Consider the following 16,419-nt stretch of genomic DNA (forward strand, 5'->3'; position numbering starts at 1 on the left):
ATACTTGCCTTACCCTATTACAAATGGCAAACTGCAATGCCATTTATAAGTGTCAAAAATTGCAGAGTGCCTTGGAATGTTGGCGATAGTCACTTTTTGATATTTTACAAGTTGGTGGCTGAGTAATTGTTAACAAAACTGTGATCATTTACCTTGTGAAAACAATTAAGCCATGAGTTAAGTACCAAGTGCCACTCAATACAATCTTTTGTTACGTTTCAGGTGTGTACAAGAAAACAGGACAGGACATTTATAGACTTGTAATACGGGAAGCTGAGCATGCTGAGTGACGGTGGCACGCAAGAGGCAGCCAGGGTAGGGACGGGGTAATGTGGGCCGCTTGAAGGGATGGAATAGTAACTAAGTACATAATAAATAACTACAAACATTATCTGCCATCTGGACACCAGACAATACAAGAAGCCTATTTTCTGGAGAGATACAAATATCTTCAGCTTGTCAGACTCTGGATTAGCAATTTGGGCAGTCATAATAAATCATTTTATTAAGTGCATTACAACACATATACCAGGCCCTTAAATTCAAAGACTTTATAATCCAGGATAAAAGACAATGACTGGGAGATAACTAACAGGTGGCCGACACGAGCAATGACAGCCCCATTCAAAATGAAGACAACAGTTCATTAGGCGCCTAGTCTGAGCAAGGTTCGCAATAAATAGTGCACGTTCTCCATGCTCAAATGAAAGCTTGTCAACAGGAAAGGTGGGACCGTCCTTAAGTTAACACTTACCGGCCATCCTCTCAGATGAATAGTAGTTACCAATGACCTCATATTGTATATTGACAGTTGGCACTGTGTTCGGGTGAGTCACTTCCACGGTCAGCAAAATGCCGACTAGCAGGTTCACCACCTGGAAGACAGTATTTCATCAATTAAATTTCCGCTTTGAAATGTTAAAAAACTAGTTAGAAAACTGCCCGGAAAAGAGGATAATTATTAGAAAAGCTGACCAATAATAGTAATAACGATGGCATGTGTTAAGCACTTACTATGTGCAAAGCACTGTTCTAAGCGCTGGGGTGGATACGAGATGATCAGGTTGTCCCACGTGGGGCTCAGTCTTAATCCCCATTTTACAGATGAAGTAACAGGCACAGAGAAGTGACTTGACTCAGCCAAAGTCACACAGCTGACAAGTGGCGGAGCCGGGATTAGAACCCACGGCCTCTGACTCCGAAGCCCGGGCTCTTCCCACTGAGTCACGCTGCTTCTTGTTATGCTTACACTTTGCCCAATTTAGCAAAGGGAACTACCACCTAACCACATCCACTTGACCACTTCTGGAGAAATGGGAAGTTATGACGGGCTAATAATCCCAGAGGCCCCTGTGGCGATACCGATCGGGAAGCCTTTACACTATCCTCCTTTGACTGCCGCCCATCGTTACCCTCATCCGGCTTTCGTACTCCTCTGGTCCCTGTCACAGGCAGTAATGGCCTGGGTTCTAGTCCCGGGGGTGGCTAATGCCATCAGCAGGGAGAGAGTCTGCTATAGACTGGAAGCTCCTTGCGGGCAGGGATCACGTCTGTGGTACTGTACTCTACCAAGCGTTTGGCGTCACACCCTGCATCGGTAAGCACTCGATCAATCCCACCGAACCATACAGGCCCAGCCCCACCAAGACACTGAGATGACAATGGCTAAAACCGTTCACGGGTTCATTTATTCACTCAATCGTATTTATTGAGCGCTTACTGTGTGCAGAGCACTGTACTAGGCGCTTGGGAAGTACAAGTTGGCAACATATAGAGACGGTCCCTACCCAACAATGGGCTCACAGTCTAGAAGGGTTGCAGCCCTGCCTTCTCCCTTGGTGCATTCTGTGTCTCAGTGGGCACATGACTTGCTGGCTGGGGTGACAGTGTGACTGGCAACGCCTTAGTCACTAGCACCATGATCAATGGTATTTACTGAGCGCTTATCGTGTGCAGAGCACTGTACTGAACACAGAACTGGTACACACTCTCCCTGACCCCAACAAACTGATCAATTCCTGCATGCTGGCTCTTGGCCTAAAAGCCTCAGGACCCAGACTCATCCACCACGCGATACGAGATTCCACCTCATCTGGTCAAAGCCAACTGAATTCTGAAGTCTGAGACTAGTAAATACTCAAGTAATTTTGCTTCCTATTTCCTGGTAAAGTAAGCTGAACCCTAAGACCCTCTGAAGACAGAAAGAGATGCAGTAACTGCAGCCTTGTGTAACCAAACACACGGAACAGCCCACTACTCACTCTTCTTCCTTGGCACTTGAGTGGGCTAACAATGTTTTCACTGGTTTATTCTTGACAGTGTACCAGATGAAGCAGGATGATGATAAAGCAGTGGAAAGCATTCCCTGGGGAAAGGTTCTTTCCGCTGGCACTGTGACAGCTCGGTTAACTACGTGCCTCTGAGGAGTCTGCCCACTTTGCCTGGGGTGGAAGGTGAGTACTCACTCCAGCTTCTTGCCTCCCCGCGACCCCAAAGCAGTTTCTCACTGCCCCTCTGGGGCTCTTCTCTGTCGCTCCTTGGGGCCCAAAGATGATGCCTGGATAATCTTTCTACCAAAACGTTCAGGACACGTCACCCCACTCCTCAAAAATCTCCAGTGGTTGCCTATCCCCCTCCGTATCACACAAAAACTCCTCGCCGTTGGCTTTAAAGCACTCCATCACCTCACCCCCTCCTACCTCACCTTGCTTCTCTCCTACCACGCAGCCGGCATACTTCGCTCCTCTAGTGCTAACCTTCTCCCTGTGCCTCGATCTTCCCTACCTGCCGCCGCCGACCCCTGGAACCCCTTCCCTCCTCAAACCCGACGGACGGTCGCTTTCCCCCACTTCAGAGCCTGGTTGAGGACACGTCTCCTCCAGCAGGGCTTCCCAGACTAAGCCCCACTTTTCCTCATCTCCCTCTCCCTTCTGCATCGCCCTGACATGCTCCCTCTGTTCTTCCCCTACTTCCCAGCCCCACAGCACTTATGTTTACGTCTGTATTTATGCGTATTGATGTCTGTCTCCCTCCCCCTCCAGACTGTGAGCTTGTTGTGGGCAGGGAATGTCACTGTTTATTGCTGTACTGTACTTCCCCAGTGTGCCTGCTCTACCCTCAGCAATCCAGCCTGCTTGAGGATGGCTCCGGTGGAGAGGCAGGAGGTTGGGCCCTGGAGCCAAGGGCCTCTGGAGGAGTCCTAGCCACCACATCATTTCCCAGCCCAGAACTGCTTGTTGTTGCCCAAGCGCCCAACAGTTCGGCTAGTCCACCATGGGTCAGTGTTCCAGAGGGGAAGCAGCCTCCTCCCTTCCTCTCCCAACCCGGCACCTCCTTCCCCTCCTCCCTCTGTTCCTCTTTCCCCCCCAACGCTCTGCCTCGCCCTCACGCTCATCTCTGAATGAGGCCATAAAAATAAATGGAACACAGAATCTGGGCATCTGGTAGAGCAGATAAAAAGTCCCAGATCCAAAAATTTCACCCATGACCAAAATCCACATTCCAGCACGGCCTGTTGTAATTTTCACTAAAATAAGAGCTTCAAGATGGATGATAAAGGACTTGATCATTTATGTCTGACCACCGATTACTTAACCGCTGAATTCCTATTCCTGTTTCAGTCCAATGACATATCTTCAGAGTATTCGGTGGGGTTTGTGAATATAAGGCCGCGTTATCGCTTCCTGGCACGTGTGTGTATGTGTGTTATGATTAGCCCAAGAGTACACCTAATCAATCGAAAACTGACGGTGCTAGGGACAGGCCCTCCTCGCCTGTCCACAGAGAGCCCAGCAGTGAGGAAGTCCTCATCGGGAGGACACCGATGCAAACCTTGAGTTGTTCTTCCTCCATCGGAAGTATTGACGAGTACTAGCAATTCTGAGATGGGCTCTGAGACCACACCAGTTTCATTATCAACAGTATTTACTACATAAATGCCAGTGTACTGGGCACGTAGCAGCAGCCTGGCCTTGTGAAAGACTCCGGGGAGTCAGGAGACCTAGGTTCTTTCTTGCCTCAGCCACTCTTGTCTGCTGTCTGACCTTGGGCAAGTCACAACTTCACTGTGCTTTGGCTCTAAAACAGAGATTAAATACCAGTGGGAAGAGCACAGGCCTGGAATTCAAAGGACTTGTGTTTTAATCCTGGCTCTGCCTCATTTCTGCTGTATGACTGAGCAAGACACTTCCCTGTGCTTCAGTTCCCTCAAGTGCAGAATGCGGATTAAATACCTATTTTCCCTCCCTCTAAAACTCATGTTCTGTAATTTTATTTATTTTTCTTGATGTCCGCCTCCCCGGGCTCTAGACCGCGAGCTCGTTGTGGGCAAGGAACGTCACTGTTTATTGTTGCACTGTACTTCCCCGAGTGGTACACAGACTGCTTTACCTGATTATCTCGTATCTACCCCAGTGCTTAATACAGTGTTTGGCACATGGTAAGTGCTTAAATACCAAAATTGTCATCATCTCAGACTGCAAGCCCATATGGGTTAGGAACTGTCCAATCTGATTATCTTTCCCTCTGTATTTAGCACACAGGGAGTGCTTAGTACCACGTATTCCTAACAGAATGCAACATTTTAGGACAGAGTCAATCAGCAGTATCCAGAACACTTCAATAAGCACTTGGGAGAGCACAAGAAAGTTAGTAAATGTGACCCCTCTCCAGAAGAGCTTCTGGACATTAAGTCACAGATGGGAGGAAGAAGTAGATAAGTATAAAAGTTAATGGTGAAGGGGTCACTGGGGACAGTGGGGAGGTAAATTGAGGAAAGCTTCCTGGATGCGAGATATCAGAAAAACTATAAAAGGTGACATTACTTAGGGAAGTGATTTTTCTGCATGTAGAAAGGAAGTAGCACGGCTCAGTGGAAAGAGCGTGGGCTTTGGAGTCAGGGGTCCTGGGTTCAAATCCCAGCTCCACCAACTGTCAGCTGTGTGGCTTTGGGAAAGTCACTTAACTTCTCTGTGCCTCAGTGACCTCATCTGTAAAATGGGGATTAAGACCGTGAGCCCCCCGTGGGACAACCTGATCACCTTGTAACCTCTCCAGTGCTTAGAACAGTGCTTTGCGCATAGTAAGCGCTTAATAAATGCCATCATTATTATTATTAAGTAATATCATAATGACAACAGAAATCATCTCCCAGCTTGACAATTATCACCCTGCTTACAGGAAGGATGGCGGTACTGTCTACAGAGATGGGAAAGTCAGTGAGAGGACAGGGTTTGGGTGGGAAGATAAGGACTTCTGTTTTAGGCATGTTAAATTTGAGGTGACAAGAGGACAGCCAAGTAGAGATGTCTTGAAGGTAGGAGGGAATGGGAGACTGTAGAGAGGGATAGAGAAAAGGTTTGGAAATGGAGATCTGGGTGTCATCCACACAGAGGTGGTAGTTGAAGCCATATGAGTGTATGAGTTCTCCAAGGCAGTGGGTGTAGATGGAGAATTGTATTATGGTAACTGCTACCACATTATTCCGCCTGGATTACCGCATCAGCCTCCCTGCTGACCTCCCAACCTCCTGTCTCTCCCCACTCCAGTCCGTAGTTCACTCCGCTGCCCCGATTATTCTTCTACAAAAACGTTCAGGAAATGTCACCTGCTCCTCAAAACACTCCAGTGGTTGCCCATCCACCTCCACATAAAACAAAAACTCCTCGCCACTGGCTTTAATGCGCTCCACCACCTTGCCCCCTCCTACCTTAGCTCACTTCTTTCTACAACCTAGCCCGTACACTTTGCTCCCGTAATACCAACCTCCTCACTGTGCCTCGATCATACCCACCTCACCACTGACCCCCAGCCCATGTCCTGCTTCTGGCCCGGAACGCCTTACCCCCTCATATCCAAAATACAATTATTCTTCCCTTTCAAATCCCACTGAGGGTGCATCTCCTCCAAGAGGCCTTCCCTGACTAAGCCCCTCCTTTTCCTCTTCTCCCACTCAGTTCTGCATCATCATGACTTGCTTCTTTTGTTCTTCTCCCCTCCCAGACCCACAGCACTTACGAACATATCTGGAATTTATTTATTTGAATTGACGTCTGTCTCTCCCCATCTTTATGGGCAGGGAATGTGTCTATTGTTGTATTGCACTCTCCCAAGCGCTTAGTACAGGTCTCTGCACACAGTGTGCATTCACTAAATACAACTGAATTGAAGGGATGAATTAAATGAATACAGAGGGACTCAGACCTGAACCGCTTGGGAACCCCACAGTCAGGGGGTGGGAGGTAGAAGAGAAGCCGGCGAAAATAATAATAAAAATAATGATGGCATTTGTTAAGCGCTTACTATGTGCAAAGCAATTTTCTAAGCACTGGGGAGCACACACGGTGATCAGGTTGTCCCATGTGGGGCTCACTCTTAATCCCCATTTTACAGATGTGACAACTGAGGCACAGAAGTTAAGTGACTTGCCCAAGGCCACACAGCTGACAATTGGCAAAGCCGGGATTTGAACCCATGACCTCTGACTGCCAAGCTCATGCTCTTTCCATTGGACCACACTAAGCTCACAACAAGCAGCCAGAGAGATAGGAGAAGCAGGAGGATAGTGTCAGCGAAGCTGAGTGTCTCACAAGCCCATAACTTTGGCATTATCTTTGACTCCCCTCTCTCATTCATATTTAATCCACCACTAAATCCCATCAGTTTCACCTTCACAACATCACTAAAATCCACCCTTTCCACTCCAAAATGCTACCACGTTAATCCAAGCACTTATCCTATCCTTCCTTGATTACTGCTGACCTCCTTACCTTTCCCCATTCCACTCCATACTTCACTCTACTGCCCCGATCATTTTTCTATAAAAAAATTCAGACCACATCTCTCCACTCCTCAAGAACCTCTGGTGGTTGCCCTTCCACTTCCACATCCAACTCCTCACCACTGGCTATAAAAGCAGCTTGGCTCAGTGGAAAGAGCACGGGCTTTGGAGTCAGAGATCATGGGTTCAAATCCCGGCTCCGCCAGTTGTCAGCTGTGTGACTTTGGGCAAGCCACTTAACTTCTCTGTGCCTCAGTTCCCTCATCTGTAAAATGGGGATTAAGACTGTGAGCCCCCGGTGGGAAAACCTGATTACCTTGTAGCCTCCCCAGCACTTAGAACAGTGCTTGGCACATGGTAAGCACTTAACAAATACCATCATTATGATAAAGCACCCAATCACCTTGCCCTCTCCTATCTTACCTCGCTACTCTTCTACTTCAACCCAGTCCAAATACCACCATTATGATAAAGCACCCAATCACCTTGCCCTCTCCTATCTCACCTCGCTACTCTTCTACTTCAACCCAGTCCTTACACTTTACTCCTCTAATGCCAATCTTCTCATTGTACCCCAAACTCATCTATCTCACCGCTGACCCCTCACCCACGTCCCGCCTCTGACCTGGAATGCCTTCCCTTCTCATATCCGACAACTACTCCCCCTGTCTTCAAAGCCTTACTGAAGGCACATCTCCTTCAGGAGGCCTTCCCTGATTAAGCCCTTATTTCCTCTTCTCCCTCTCCCAACCGTGCCCTGACTTGCTCCCTTTATTCATCCCCCATTCCAGCCACATAGCACTTATGTACTCATCTGTAATTTATTTATATTAATGTCTGTCTCATCTAGATTGTCCCATCGAGACTGTAAGCTTGTTGTGGGCAGGGAACGTGTCTGTCATATTGTACTCTCCCAAGCTATTAGTACAGTGCTTTGCACACTTCAAGCGCTCAATGAATTCAATGGGCCGAATGGCTGGTTTCCCTGCCTCCAGGTTCCTCCCCTGCCCAGTCCATACTTCACTCTACTGCCTAGATCATTTTTCTAAAGTGATATTCCGTCTCTTCAGGTCTTGAAAACTTCCAATGGTCTACCTATTCCTGTCCTCATCAAGCAGAAGCTCCTGACCACTGCTTTCAAGGCCCTTTCCCTCTTATTTATTCATTCTGCTGGGGGTAAGTGGTCTGGCAATGGCATAGAGAGGATCCACCATGAGGCAGGGTCTCAGGTTTTCCAGTCAGTCAATCAAGGGAACTGGGCCACCGCACCTTAAAGAAGTGTTTCCATTTCTCTTCCCACCCCCACTCCTACCCTCCCAAGACACACAGCAGACATACAAGTTTACTGAGGATTTCTCGCCCAACAAGACACCCCTGACACACATTCAGGGAATTCTGTCCCCCACCACGCGGGACACGTCTAGATGCTTCAGGGCTTCCGACCCTCTGGGGAGTCACTGGAAGCAGATCGCGAGTCTGCTATTACAGGGAAACCGGATCAACAGACTGAGCCGCCCTAACAGCTGAACAGCCCAAAACTAATTAAGAGGAAACTTCTACATGCAGATACGCTCTCTTTACCTACAAGCAATCTGGATGAAGAAGTATTGACGGTGCTGGGCACAGGAACCAAAGTGGCACCTGAGAGTGGGAGCTGTTCCAAATACTGTGTCCACCATGGGGTGGAAATCTATATTGTATTCGTAATAAAATTATATATTCTTATGGTACCCATTAAGCACTTACTACATGTCCAAGCCCTAGGGTAGATGTAAGGTAATCAGATCAGACAGTCCCTGTCTCACTTGGAACTCACAGCCTAAGTAGGAGGGAGATCCCCATTTCACAGAAGAGGCAACTGAGGCACAGAAAAATGAAGTGCCAGGGTCACAAGGCAAGCAAATGCAGAGCTGGGATTGGAACCCAGGTCCTCTGACTTCCAAAACCGGGATCTTTCCCTTGGCTCAGGGAAAGATCTGTGTGTAAAACTGCACAGAGAGAAACGTGCGACACACCTGGGTCAGTTTGCCGGATGGAAGCAGTCTTCCCGATCAGAGGTTTGCAGTGGGAAAACTCGGTAATTGATCCCAATAAGGGTCTGTTTTTCTTTTAGCCCAAGAACCTGACTTTTAAGAATTAGGTTCAGCCGTGCTCCGCCTAAACCAGCAACAGGTTCTCTTCTCCCCTTCCCTCCAGCTAACCTACTCAAGGTGCCTCATCATCCTCCTCCCACCCACTTCCAACTCCTGGCTCACGCCTTTTCTTCTGCCTGAAATTGCCTCCCCTTTCAAAGCTGCCCATCCACAGCATTCCTCATCCTCCAACCCCAATTTGGAACCACATTTCTTGGAGGATATATATATATACATATATATAGTATACATTGTATAATATTTTATATTATAATATAAATTTATTAACTTGCACAAGTTGTTTTTCTTTAGCAAACAGGCTTTAATTCCTTAAATAGTCCCATTTTCAATATTCATGCCTATTTATGAATGTCCGCTTAATTCCGAAGGACCTAAACTAGAACCATACCAGATAACTGCATAACACGGCAATAAAAATAACACTACTAATTGTGGCATTTAAGCACTTACTATATTCCAGGCACTGTTTTAAGAGCTGCAGTAGATGCAAGCAAATCGGGTTGGACACAATCTATGTCCCCCATGGGGCTCACAGTCTTAAACCCCATTTGACAGATGAGGTAACCGAGGCACAGAGAAGGGACGTGACTTGCCCAAGGTCACACAGCAGACATGTGGGTGAGCCGGGATTAGAACCCAGGCGCATGCTCTATCCATTAGGCCTGCTGCTTCTCAGCATATATTAGATTGTGCTGTGGGAATGTGGGAGTGGAGGGAGGGAGGGAGGGAAAGGAGGAGATAGGGAGGCTTGCCAACTATTTCCTTGACAAAACTGAAACTTGGTAGCTACTCACCTCCTCAAGTCCTTCCCAGCCATCTCTCAAAAGTTCTGCTTTCAAAATCTACCCTTCTACCTGCACCTCTGAAATCTTAATATCACTTGGGCCCACTTCCTCTTCCCTCCCTGACTGCCATCTACAACTACTTACTCTCCAAAGGCTCCCTCCTCTTTGCCTTCAGCCATATCCAAGTCTCTCTTCCTAACAAAAAACCCCAACCAACCTGCTAAAACTCCTACAGTACCCTCCAGTTCCCGTCCCATCTCTCTTCTCTCATTCCTGTCCGAACACCTCAAACAAGTGACATACCCATCTCCTGTCTTCGATTCCTTTCCTTTCCTTCAACTCCCATCTTAATCCTCTATCACCTGGATTCCACCCCCTTCACCCCACTGAAACCTCACCCTTCAGGGTCACCGATGACTTTCTCTGATACAGCAAATGGACGCTATACCGTTCCTCCTCAACCTCTCAGCTACCTCTGACCTGGTAGACTACTCTTTTCTCCTGGGAACACGATCCTATCTTGGATTTCTGACAAACAGTTGTCCTGGACCTTTCACCTCTCGCTACTCTTCACTCTTTCTTGGCAATTCCTCCATCTCTCTCCTAATAATGGGTGATCCCTAAGACTCTGTGCTGGATTCCCATCTCTCCAGACTTTAGGCTCATTCCTGTGGGGGACTCATCTGCTCCTAGGGCTTCAAATATCACCTCAACGCCAGTGGCACCCAAATCACCCCTAGCCCAGAGGTCTCAAGCCCCCTGCTACCTCACCTCTTCTCTTGCCTCCAGGATATCAGCTACAGTGGTTTCTCCTTTTAGCTTGGTAAGAGATAGGCAAGTCACACCAAAAACTCACTCTTAGAAGATATTCAAGAACTTATGATGATCGAATACAGTTAAACACAAGTCAAAAAACAAAGTTCATTCCTAGATGTCTGGCAAAGGGGAGATTACCTCCAATTATATTTATTGAGCACAATGAGGCGCTTAGGAGAGTACAATATAACAGAGCTGCTAGACATGTCCCCTTCCCATCAGGACCTTACAGTCTAGAAGAGGAGGCAGACACTAAAATAAATTACAGATATGCATAAGTGCTGTGGGGCTGAGGGTGGGCTGAATGCCACTCAATCATATTTACAGAGCACTGTATTAAAAGCTTGGGAGAGTACAAAATAACAGAGTTGGTAGAAATGTTCCCTACCCACAAACTTATAGTCTAGAGAGGGGTAGACAGACATTAATATAAATAAATTACAGCTAAGTATGTAAGTGCTGCAGAGCTGAATAAAGGATAAATGAGAATAAATGAATAAATGAGAAGCAGCGTGGCTCAGTGGAAAGAGCACGGGCTTTGAAATCAGAGGTCATGGGTTCAAATCCCGGCTCCGCCAACTGTCAGCTGCGTGACTTTGGGCAAGTCACTTAACTTCCCTGTGCCTCAGTTACCTCATCTATAAAATGGGGATTAAAACTGTGAGCTCCCCCCAAGGACAACCTGATCACCTTGTAACCTCCCCAGCAATTAGAACAGTGCTCTGCACATAGTAAGCACTTAAATACCATCATCATCATTATTATTATTATTGTTGTTATTGTACAACTCCAAGAGCAAGGGTGACACAGAAGGGAGAGAGAGTGGGGGAAGTGAGGATTTAGGGAAGGCCTCTTGGAGGTGATGTGACTTTACTAAGGATTTGAGGTGATTACGGCGGATACCGATGGGGAGGGAGCTCCAGGCCAGAGGCAGGACATGGGCAAAGTAGTCTGGGGGTGAGAGACGAGACAGAGGTGTTACAAGAGCCAAGTGAATGAGCTTGGCTGTAGCAGGAAATCAACATGGTCAGATAGGAAGGGGCAAGGCGATTGAGGGCTTTAAAGCCAATGGTAAAGAGTTTCTGTTTGATGCAGAAGTGGAAAGGCAGCCACCAGGAGTTCTTGAAGAGGTGGAAAACATGGACTGATTTTTTTTTTTTAAGAAAAATGATCGAGTAGACAAGGCAGGTTAGGATAAATGCTTAGACCAGCATAATAGCAGTCTGGATGGAGAGGAAAGGGCAGAGTTTAGTGACGTTGTGAAGGTGGAACTGACAGGATTTGGTGACAGAGATGAGTCGAGCACAATGTCTAGATTACAAGGCTCGTCAGAGAGGGAGGATGGTAGTACTGTCTCCAGTGATGGGAAAGTCATTGGAAGGATATGTTTGGGCAGATGAGTTCTGTCTTGGACATGTTCACTTTGAGGTGGGAGTGGGATACCCAAGTAGAGACACGCTGAAGCAGGAGGAAATATGAGCCGGAAGAGGAGGGTAATCAGGATTGGAAATGTATATTTGAGAATCACGCAGTTAGAGATGAGCCACAAGAAACTCTCCAAGGGAGTGGTATACATGGAGAATAGAAGGTGACTGTGGAAGCCCAATGGTCAGGGTCTTCCATTTGCCCCCCCACTTCAATCTGTCAGTCCCCTCTGAGCTGGACTGCCTCATAACAAGAAAACCACAAGTACTGCAGAGTGTGCTACTCAAAGTCAACACATAACTACCCTCCCTTTTTGTTCATCCTGCCTGTCTGAACAGGGAGATTGGCATATTAAAAGCCTCAAGATAGGATGGAGCTGTTCCTCCTGTGTCAAGGTCAGGACACCTAGCTGATCAGGTCAGAAGGAAGAAGTGGTATCTGCTCACCTGGCCTCCACAATGAGGAGAACAAAGCAAGGCTGGGGAGTTGCCCCAGGGAATTTATTGCTTCCTGACAGAGAATGGATCATGCACTGGGCGCACAAAGCACGGATGCTGTACTGCTGTATAGGTAGAAACTCTGTATTGTGTGGAATTGAGCTGCAACCTCTGCTCTCTATTAGTGCTAATAGAAATAAACTTGTCTCTGACACACCCGCTTGAACACATTGCAGAGTTCTTGAAGTTTTCTTCGACCGGACCCAAAAATTAGCCTTGTGGAAATCCCAGCTAGGGAGTTGGAAGCAGGGAAGGAGTCTGCGAAAGAGACTGAGACTGAGTGGCGGGAGAGATAGGAGAAGAATCAGGGGAGGACAGTGCCAGTGAAGCCAAAGGTTGCATACTGTTTCCAGGAGAAAATAATAATGATAATAATAATTATGGTATTTGTTAAGCTCCTACTACGTGCCAGGCACTATACTATGCGCTGGGGCGGATAAAAGCAATCGGGTTGGACACAGTCCCTGTCCCACAAATGGCTCACAGTCTTCATCCCCATTTTGCAGTTGAGGTAACTGAGGCACAGAGAAGTTAAGTGACTTGCCCAAGACAGCATAGCAATCATTCATTCATTCATTCAATCATATTTACTGAGTGCTTACTGTGTGCAGAGCATTGTACTAAGTGCTTGGAAAGTACATTTCGGCAACAGAAACAATCCCTACCCAATGAGCTCGCAGTCTAGAAGGGGGGAGACAGACAACAAAACAAAGCAAGTGGACAGGCATCAGTAGGATCAATGGAAATAAACAGAACTATAATATATAATCACTAATAAAATAAGTAGAAAAATAAATATGTATACATAAACACTAGTGCTGTGGGCCAGGGTGGGGATTAGAGCAGAGGGAGGTAGAGCAGAGGCAGAGAGCAGGGGCGAAGGGGAGGGGAAGGAGGAGCAGAGGGAAAGGGGGCTCAGTCTGGGAAGGCCTCCTGGAGGAGGTGAGCTTTCAGTAGGGCTTTGAAGGGGGCGAAGTGAGATAGTTTGGCAGATGTGAGGAGGGAGGGCATTCCCAGGCCAGAGGTAGGCCGCGGGCCAGGAGTCTACGGCGGAACAAGCGAGAACGAGGCACAGTGAGGAGGTTAGTGGCAGAGGAGCAGAGTGTGCGGGCTGGGCTGTAGAAGGCGAGAAGGGAGGTGAGGTAGGAGGGGGCAAGGTGATGGAGAGCTTTGAAGCCAATAGTGAGGAGTTTTTGTTTGGTGGAGTGGGGATTAGAACCCATGACCTTCTGGCTCCCAGGCCCATAGAGATCCACTGTGCCACACTGGTCAACACTGTCTAAAGGAGCAGAGAGGCCGAAGAGGATTAGGATGGAGTACAGGCCACTGGATTTGGCAAGAAGGAGAACACAGTTGACCTTTGAGAGGACAGTTTCTGTGGCATGAGGGGAATGAAAGCCGGGCTGGAGGGCGTCAAGGAGAAAAATTGGAAGAGAGGAAACGGAGGCAACTTGCTCAGAGGGTGCGGAGAAGACTGGTAGGAAGGAGATGGGGTGGTAACTAGAGGCAGCAGTAGGATCAAGAGAGGGTTTTTAAGGATGGGGGCTACGTGAGCATGTTTGAAAGCAGTGGGGAAGAAGTCACTGAAGAGTGAACAGTTGAAGATGGCAGTCAGGGAGGACATTTGCTTTAATACGGTGTGAAGGGAAGGGGTGGGAGGCACAGGAGGAGGAAAAGATTGAGAGGAGGTGAGAGAATGCCTCTGCTGGGGTAGACAGAAGGGAGGGGCAGAGGAGGTTTTAGGGAGATCATACCTGATGCTTTCAATTTTATCAATAAAGGATATGGCCAGGTCATCAGGGGCAAGATATGGGAAGTGGGGCAGGGGGGAGGTAAATGAAAAATTATCTAAAAAGGATCAGCATAGCCATGTATTCCTGCTCCAGAAGTGGGTCCAATAATGGCAAGAACCATGGCAAAATGAAAAGAAGGAAACCCCAGACAGGCCAGAGAAGACTGTGTCCGGTAGAGTGCAGAGAACAAAATGAAAGGAAGAGAGATTGAGGAAAAACAATACGGGGGATGGAAAAAAAAAAAAAGCCAATTGAGAGGGCTGGACGCAGAAGTCGTTCGAACAATAAAATGGGGACAGCTGTGGGACTGAAATGGAAAAAGTCTAAAAATACTGTAGAGAGCTTTCAACATCCCTTGGTTGCTAGGTTAACAGTGTTCCATAAAGAACCATTTAAGTAAAGAAAAATGTAAAAGTCAATGAGGTTTGGTTTTGAACCCTCTGGGTTAAACTATTAAACAAAACTGGTTGAGGAACACAACCCAGATGGCTTTCAGTGGGTTCCTGACGCAGAGCAGAGTTAAAAAGAAGCAAAGAAAAAACAATGCAAGGCTTCTTTACAAAAAAAGTTATATTGTTATACTTCAGACAAGTCACCACCAAAGACAGTGATGGATTATATTGAAGCATTGTTGGCTGAATCACTGACTATACATCTGTTTACTGAAACAGTTCAATTTATGGAACAAAAATAGGCCTCGTAACAAAACCTCCCGGAGTTATTACAACCAGTTTGTGTTCCTCTTAAATTTTGCTGTATTGCAGTTTTGTTTTTTCTCCTGCCTTCAGGATCTCTCTAGCTGGCTGTCCAAAACACCTCCAACTTAACATTTCCAAAGCAGAACCTCTTACCTGCCCACTCAAAAACTGTCCTTCTCCTGACTTTCCCATCACTGTAGACAGCACCACCATCCTTCCCGTCTCACAACACATCTAGTTTATGCTCCTCTTACATTAGGCTGTATTGTAGAAGGTTGTATCCCCTTGAATTTATATGCAGTTAGATTTTGTTCCAGAACTAGCCCTAAAAAGATGGCCTCAGCTGCAGTTAAGAAAAAAGTTACCTTCTAAGTCCCCCTGTCCCACCCATTCCTTCACCCCCTCCCCTCTTCCCCTATTCCTAGGGGCTTTCTAGGGCCCTCAACCATGATGTCCTCCCTCCCTAGTCCTGTCCACCCATCCACTGCAGCTTTGTTTTATTTGAGCTTCCAGGATGCCTAGCCTCATTCCCAGCTTACCACTGGCAGCTGGGCAGTAATGACAATCACACCTGCAACAATCCCTGCTGCCCAACCTGGGTTAATTCAATGAATGAATTCAATGAATGAATGAATCTCCCTGGATCTGTCCTCATTCCCAGGGTCGAAGCTGTGAGCAGCATCACTGCGACGAGATACGAAAACAAAAAACACCCCCAAAACCCAAGAAAATATCGGAGTGTGGAGGGGAGGATCACCACTGAGGAAGGAGAGGGTGAGCAGGGAACTTATTTTCAGCAACTGGGCATAACATTAGGGCCGGACACTTGAAAACTAGAGTATGCCTATATATAGCCATCACTGAACTATCGTTTTGCATTTTCCTATCGACAGGTCTGACACTTGCTCCTTTTATAGTAGGCAGAGCTATGTGTTACTCAAAATCCCCAAGTTTAGTAACACTAACCCAAGCCGCTTCCAGAAAAACAACCGACTGGAAACCTGCCCTGCACTTCTCCTGTACTCAGAAGTCCCCAAGCATTCAGTAATGCTAACATCTAACGCTAATGCTAACACTTTTCGGGAAAAAAAAAAAAAAGGAAAAAATGCCCACTTCACTTTAAGGTCCCGGTGAGCAAGTACCGTGCACTTAGCATAGTGCTCTGCACACAGTAAGGGCTCAATATATAAGATTGAATGAAAGTGCCTAACAATTCGGTTGTACTGTACTTCCTCCCCCGGCTTAGTACAGTGCTCTGCACACAATAAGCACTCAATACCATTAATCGGAACAAGTTCAGGCAAATCCAGTTACTAAGAACTGGCCACAACTTCTCCCCCTCTTGCTCACTTTTACAGAGACGAGATTTCTCATAGAGAGAGGCAGCAGGGCCCAAAGGGCAGCTATTCATTCAATCGTATTTATTGAGCGCTTACTGTGTGCTGGGCGCTGTACTAAGCGCTTGGGAAGTACA

At 47.1% G+C, this 16,419-nt stretch overlaps 1 protein-coding gene across 1 annotated transcript in view; it reads right to left on the reverse strand.

Moving 5' to 3' along the window:
• Positions 1–16,419, reverse strand: part of LAPTM4A (lysosomal protein transmembrane 4 alpha) — a 32,371-nt gene that overhangs the window by 11,875 nt on the left and 4,077 nt on the right. Inside the window, exon 2 of the mRNA XM_038751656.1 lies at positions 755–875. Coding sequence (XP_038607584.1) covers positions 755–875 — 121 coding nt within the window. The remainder of the gene's footprint in view (positions 1–754; positions 876–16,419) is intronic.

This window comes from Tachyglossus aculeatus, chromosome 9, assembly GCF_015852505.1.
Source record: "Tachyglossus aculeatus isolate mTacAcu1 chromosome 9, mTacAcu1.pri, whole genome shotgun sequence".
NCBI lineage: Eukaryota > Metazoa > Chordata > Mammalia > Monotremata > Tachyglossidae > Tachyglossus > Tachyglossus aculeatus.